This window comes from Zalophus californianus, chromosome X, assembly GCF_009762305.2.
Source record: "Zalophus californianus isolate mZalCal1 chromosome X, mZalCal1.pri.v2, whole genome shotgun sequence".
In the NCBI taxonomy this organism is placed as follows: Eukaryota; Metazoa; Chordata; class Mammalia; order Carnivora; family Otariidae; genus Zalophus; species Zalophus californianus.
In genome coordinates this window covers 40,243,297-40,250,714 of record NC_045612.1, presented here as the reverse complement: position 1 = coordinate 40,250,714, position 7,418 = coordinate 40,243,297, and the positions used below count along the sequence as shown (strand labels likewise).

General features: G+C 39.7%; 1 protein-coding gene across 1 annotated transcript; it reads left to right on the top strand.

Moving 5' to 3' along the window:
• Positions 1-271: 271 nt before the first annotated feature.
• On the top strand, positions 272-962 carry NCBP2L (nuclear cap binding protein subunit 2 like). Its single transcript, XM_027608101.1, is given in 2 exon segments — positions 272-340; positions 343-962. Coding segments are annotated over 2 exon segments (525 nt in total). The 3' UTR covers positions 799-962.
• Positions 963-7,418: the final 6,456 nt, after the last annotated feature.

Genomic DNA, 7,418 nt, shown 5'->3' with positions numbered 1-7,418 from the left:
TAGGTAAGAGCTGAGTCAACCGAAGACAGCATAGGTACCCTTGCAAGAAGACTTGCAAAGTTGCATTTTATCACCATGTTCCTGGGACCTGGAACTTTCCATTTTGCGTTTGCCTTGACATGATCCTCATAGTCAAGAGCTATGGTGTCTGTGCATCAGGGCACAAACCTCTTAAATATACACAGGTATGTGTTTCTGTTTCCTTCCCTGTAACTTTAATTTTTTTTAAAATTTAATTTAAGGTTTTGTTGGTGGTGTCATTGCTGCTAAGATGGATCGCGAACAGCTGCCCTCACGGTGTCCACTGGGCACCGTGTCCAACGACCTGAGAATTCTGCAGAAGGCGATTCCTTCCTGGAGCTGAGCGAGTGCTGGGACCAGCAGTTTGATGGGGATAATGATGATCAGGAGAAATTACTGAAGGAAAGCTCCACACTCTACATGGGGAATCTTTCCTTTCATACTACCGAAGAGCAAATATATGAGCTCTTTAGTAGATGTGGTGATATCAAGCATGTATTTATGGGCCTGGATAAAATTAAGAAAAAGGCATGGGGTTTCTGTTTTGTAGAGTACTATAACAGACTTGATGCCGAAAATGCCATGTGGTTCCTAAACGGGACCCGCCTAGATGATCGTATTATCCACACAGATTGGGATCTAGCCTTTAGAGAGGGCAGACAGTATGGCCACCAACCTGAGGACCAAGTAAGAAACGCGTTTTGTGAAGATTTTGATGTTGGTAGAGGTGGCTCTGGAAAACAGGCTCAGGCCCGTGATAGAAGAGGAATCCATTAGTGAAAAACCTGCAGCTCTGGCCCCTGGAAAAATCTATTAAGGAACGACACCAGGTCAGCAAATAATCCATTTTGTAACAAGTTGAAATTACTTTATGTGCTGAGCAGAGGCCCTTTCGTTGTATTTTTCCTCTCTGAAGCGTTATTAAATGGCACAAACGAGAACATTCTTTTGCTCTTGTCTTAATTTTGAAGCTGGTTGTCAGATTACCAGTTTGACGGTCCGGTAGTCAAAAGTGAAGTGTTCGTTAGGACTAAATTAGGTATAAATTAGGTATCTGAGTCAACCAAAGCATGACTACCATTTCAGGAAGATTTTATGGTCATGTTTCCAGGGCCTGAAATGATTTTTTTAAGAGCTTGTATAAAATAAAGTCAAATCAATGGAAATTTAAAACAATTATCAAAGGAATAAAGCACATTATTTTAACATAAAAACATAAAAAAATTTAAAAATCTGGAAGAGTTTATAATGAAACAAAAATTCTCTTGGCACACCAATTCCTACCCCAGGCCTACTCCCTAGGCAATAACTTTTAATTTTTTTTAAGATTTTATTTTTATTTTTTTAAAGATTTCGTTTATTTATTTGACAGAGAGAGAGAGAGAGCACAAGCAGGGGGAGTGGCAGGCAGAGGGAGAGGGAGAAGCAGGCTCCCCACCTGGCAGGGAGCCCGATGTGGGGCTGAATCCTACCTAGGACCCTGGGATCATGACCTGAGCCAAAGGCAGAGGCTTCCCGGACTGAGCCGCCCAGATGCCCCTTAAGATTTTATTTTTAAGTCATCTCTACATGCAACATGGGACTCAAATTCACAACCACGAGATCAAGAGTCAAATGCTCTTCTGACTGAACCAGCCAGGTGCCACTTAATTTTTTTTGGCAAGTTTTTTTGGGGGGTGGGTTCCTTTACTGGTAGGTTCCTTCATATTTCTAAATAAAATGGCTGCAAATACTATTTATTTTCCTTTTAAAAATCATCTAACTGACTTCCTGCTTTCATAGATGAAGATTTAGTTCACTTACACCCACATTTTCACTTCTCTCCATCCTCTCAATATAGTTTACAACACTTTATTTATGTTTTCTATTGTTACGTAAGTTAGGCTATACTGCAGTAACAAATAATCCAAAAAACCCTTAGTGGCTTACATTCACTAAAGTCTGATCCTCACACTACATTTCCATTGCCGATTGCCTGGGGGGTTCTGCTCCACACCTCAGTGATCATCCTCCTTCTAGGGCCCAGACTGCATAGCCCCCGTTATGAGTGTAAATCAGTTACGGCAATTAACCTCCCTCTTGCTGGCGATGGTTTAGGAATCCAGGCTTAAGCCGATTACAGTTGACAGACCCTGTGATGATAGTTATTCATAAATTCAGGGGCAAACGATGACCAATGGGGACGCCAGCAAGACTGAAATGAAGGATTTTTAGTTTATGTCTTTCCCACTGGATGTGAATAAGTCTGTATATAGTGATTGCTACAAGCAGCCTTCTTACAATCACAGGAGAAACCAGCCCTAGGATGAATTGGACACTTTAAAGGGTGAAAGGAGGGGCCAACGAAACTGCGCCCTGCATGAAATTATGCAGCTGCTGAAATCAACTAACCTTGCCGCGCACACTCTCAGGGTCCTATTGTGTGAGATAAGACATTATTTTATTGTGTAAGCCAGCTTGTTAACATGTACCTGAAAGCACTCTGATACCAAATACTTTTTCTTTTTTTTTAAAGAGAGGGAGAGTGAGAGCACATGAGCGAGTGCACCTGCGCAGTGGGAGCTGAGTGGGGGTGGGGGCGAGGGAGTTGGAGAGAGAGTATCTTAAACAAGCTCCACTCCCAGTACTGAGAGCGGATGTGGGGCTCAATCTCACGACCCCGAGATCATGACCTGAGCCGAAATCAGGAGTCTGACGCTTCACCAACTGAGCCACCCAGGCGCCCCACCAAATACTTTTTCTTAATTATATTCTTGTGTAAATGATTTAAGTTGCTCCCTTGTGAGCCCAAACATATATCTCCAGGGTTCATGACCTTACATCTGGGAAGTCAGATAAAAATCAGCTTCTTGCTCCTGACTCCTTCACTCTCTGACCCGAGGTCATCCTCTCTGGTCAGTAACATTCTTTCCTGAATAAGAGAGGAAAAAGGGATGTCAATTTTTATGGAATGGCTATTATGGGCTGGGCACTTTGCTAGAGGCTTTAAAACAATCTCATTTACTCTGAATAACTCTGTACCTGTGACATAGGTGAGGATACTGATGATCAGGGAAGTGACGTCACCAAGTAGTAGATGGTAGCGCTGGGGTTCAGAGCAAGGGAGTCTATGTCAAAACTGGTGCCCCTAATCAGGGTACTCTTTTGTCTCTTTTCCTTACCTTCAGTCAGGTCACTAGGTCCAAGCCTCTCTTTGAGGTTCCTTTTTCTCTGGAAATTATCCCGCTGAGTACATCGTATCTGAGCTCTCCCTCCACCCCCCACCCCCCCCCCCAGCCCCAAGCAAGCTTCTGGAGTGCGTTGTTCTTTCTGCCTTGACATCCAGTATCACTCAGGCTCAACACTAATACCACCCAGCCATATGTATCTTTACTCCCTGGGAGAAAAAGGAGCATTTGACAAGCATTTCTGGCCAGTTTAAATTACTCTGCATACAGTAATGGAGTTCACTAACTTTTTAGGATCTCCCCTTTTGCAACTTCCCTAAAATAGAAGAAGATATGTTTAAAGTCATGGGATTAAAAATTGGATTTTAATTACAAAATGTTTCTGGAGGAGCATCTTGGCATATCTCTCAACCGCTCCTCCTAGTGGCTCCCCACTTGGATTGCTCCCAAGGATGTCTTTTCCTAGGCTCAGAAAAAGCATTTAACAATGTCTTGTGAAACATGCTTTTGGTTAAGTAAAGAAACTTTCATACTGTATGGCTAAAAGAGTCCTCCAGTAGTTCTTACAATATACCATGTTCTTCAAAATCACGCTGAATATATCAATAGAACAAAGGATGAAAATCACATGATCATCTCAATAGGCACAGAAAAAGCATTTGAAAAAATTCAATACCCTTTTCATGGTCAAAATGCCCAACAAACTAGGAATAGAACAGAGCTTCCTCACTCTGATAAAGGACATCTATGAAAACCCCACAGCTAACATCATACTCAGTGTTGAAAGACTGAAAGCTTTACCCGTAAGATCAGGAACAAGACACTTTTATTCCATATTGTACTAGAGGTTTTAAGCTAGGACAATTAGGCAAGAAAATAAAACAAAGGACATCTAGATTGGAAAAGAATACATAAAAATATTTTTATTTACAGGTCATATGATCTTGAATAAAGACAATCAGAAGGAGTCCACGAAAAAGAACTATTAGGGCTAATAGCTCAGCAAAGTTGCAGGATACAAAATTGAAATACAAAAATCAATTGCACGTCTATGAACCATCAATTAAAAAATCCAAAATGAGGGGCGCCTGGGTGGCTCAGTCGGTTAAGCGTCTGCCTTCGGTTCCGGTCTTGATCCCAGGGTCCTGGGATTGGGTCTCATAATCGGGCTCCCTGCTCAGCCGGGAGCCTGCTTCTCCCTCTGCCTGCCGCTCCCCCTGCTTATGCTCTCTCTCTCTCTGACAAATAAATAAAATCTTTAAAAAAAAAAATCCAAAATGAAAGTAACAAAGTAATTTCATTTCCAAGAGCATCAGAAAGAAGACAATATTTAGGTGAAAATATAACAAAGTGCTAAACTTATACTCTGAAAACTGCAAAACGTTGTAAGAAATTAAATAAATGGAATAAATGGAAAGATATCCTGTGGTTCATGGATTGGAAGACTTATTAATATTGGTAAGAGGGCAATAACTCCCAAATTGATCTATAGATTCAATGCAATTCCTTTCAAAATCCCAGCCGTTTTTTTTTTTTTTTTGAAATCGGAGAACTGACCGCCAAATTCATATGGAAATGTAATAAAAGAGCCAGAATAATCTTAAAAGAGAAGAACAAAGTTGGAAACCTCACACTTCCTGATTTCGAAAGTTACTACAAAGTGTGTATATATATATATATATATATATATATATATATAATAAATAAGACAGTGTTGGGCACCTGAGCGGCTCAGTCGGTTGGGTGTCTGCCTTTGGCTCAGATCTGGGATCAAGTCCCGCACCAAGCTCCCTGCTCTTCGGGGAGCCTGCTTCTCCCTCTGCCTCTGTCTCTCTCTCTGTCTCTCATGAATAACTAAATAAAAATCTTTTTTAAAAAAGACAGTGTTGTACTGGCATAAGGGTAGACATACATCAGTGGAATAGAATTAAGAGTATAGAAGTAAATGCTCACATTTACAGTCAAATTGTTTTTGACAAGGGTACCAAGACAATTCAATGGAGAAAGAATAGCCTTTCATTTTTTTCAGTTTTTATTTAAATTTCAATTAGTTAGCATAGAGCATAATTAATTTCAGGTACTCAGTATAGTGATTCAGCACTTCATACAACACCCGGGGCTCATCACAAGTGCCTTCCTTAATGCCCATCACTTATTTAGCCCATCCTTCCCCCCCCCCCCGGTAACAATCAGTTTGTTGTACTACTAGGTATTTACCCAAAGAATACAAAAATACTAATTCAAAGGGATACATGCACCCCAGTGTTTATAGCAGCATTATCTACAATAGCCAAATTATGGAAATAGCCCAAGGGTCCATCAACTGATGAATGGATAAAGAAGATGTGGTATATACACACAATGGAATATTACTCAGTCATCAAAAAGAATGAAATCTTGCCATTTGCAATGACATGGATGGAGCTAAAGAGTATTATGCTAAGTGAAATAAGCCAGTCAGATAACGACAAACACCATATGATTTCACTCATATGCGGAATTTAAGAAACAAAACAAATGAGCAAAGGGAAAAAAGAGAGAGAGAGGCAAAGCAAGAAACAGACTCAACTACAGAGAACAAACTGATAGTCATCACGGGGGAGGTGGGGAAGGGGAGAAGAAGACATCCAGGTGGCCAACGGACACATGAAAAGATACTCAACATCACTGATCATCAGCGAAATACAAATCAAAACCATGATGAGGTAGCACATCACACCCATCAAAATGGCTAAAATCAACATGAGAAACAAGAGGTATTGATGAGGATGTGGAGAAAGGGGAACCCTCCTGCACTGTTGGTGGGAATGCAAACTGGTGCAACCACTCTTATAGTATGGAGGTTCCTCAAAAAGTTAAAAATGGAACTACTCTATGAACCAGCAATTGCACTACATGAAGAATAGCCTTTTAAACAAATGATGCTGGGACACCTGGATATCCACATGCAAAAAAATGAAGGTGAACCCTTACCACACACCATATATAAAAATTAACTTAAAATGGTTAAAGACTTAATGAGCTAAAACTAAAAATCTTAGAAGAAAACATAGACATAAATCTTTAAGACCTTGGGTTAGGCAATGGCTTCTTAGATATGACACCAAAAAGCACGAATAGCCAAAGAAAAAAATAGATAACTTGGATATCATCAAAATTAAAGACTTTTGTGCTTCAGAGGACACCAATAAGAAAGTAGAAAGACAACGCAAGTAATGGAAGAAACATTTTGCAAATTATATGTCTGATAAGGGACTTGTACCTAGAATATATAAAGAAGTCTTACAGTGAACAATAATAGACAAATAACCCAACTTACAAATGGGCAAAGGATCTAAATAGACGTTTCTCCGAAGAAGAAATACACATAGTCAATAAGCACGTGAAAAGATGCTCAGCATCAGTAGCCATCAGGCAAATGAAAATCAAAAGCACAATGTGATGCTACTTCCCAAACACTAAGACAGCTAAAACCAAAAAGTCAGATAATAACAAGCATTGATAAGAACGTAGACTCTGAAACCTTTGTATGTTGACGATAGGAATATAAAGTGGTATGGCTGCTTCAGAAAGAGTTCCTTGAGATGTTAAATAAAGTTGCCATATGACCCAGCAATTCTACCCTTAAGTATATACCCAAAAGTAATGAAAACATATGTCCACACAAAAACGTGTACACAAGTGTGCATAGTACCATAAATTATAATAGCCAAAATGTGGAAACCAACCCAAAGTCCCCTTACCGATGACTGTATAAACAAATGTGGCATATCCTTACCATGAAATATTATTTGGCCGTAAAAAGGAATGAAGAACTGTACATGCTCCATTACGAATGAACTTTGAAAACATTATGCTAACTGAAAGAAACCAGTCAAAAGGGACCACAGATTGTATGATTTCACAGATATAGAATGTCCACAGTAGGTAAATCCATAAAGACAGAAAGTAGATTAATACCAGGATCTGGGGAGAAGTGGGGAAAGTGATTGTTAATGGGTACGAGGTTTCATTTTGGGGTGGCAAAAATGTTTTAAAATTGATTGTAGTGATGGTTGCCCAACTCTGAATATACTATATATAAAATATAATATACTAAATATAAAGCTGTAAATGGATGAATTGTATGGTATGTGACATATCTCAATAAAGCTGTTAAAAATCATGCTGAACTAAAAGCTTATTGGAGGTGGGCAGAGGAAGGAAGAGGCAGGCTATTCTATCTGCGTC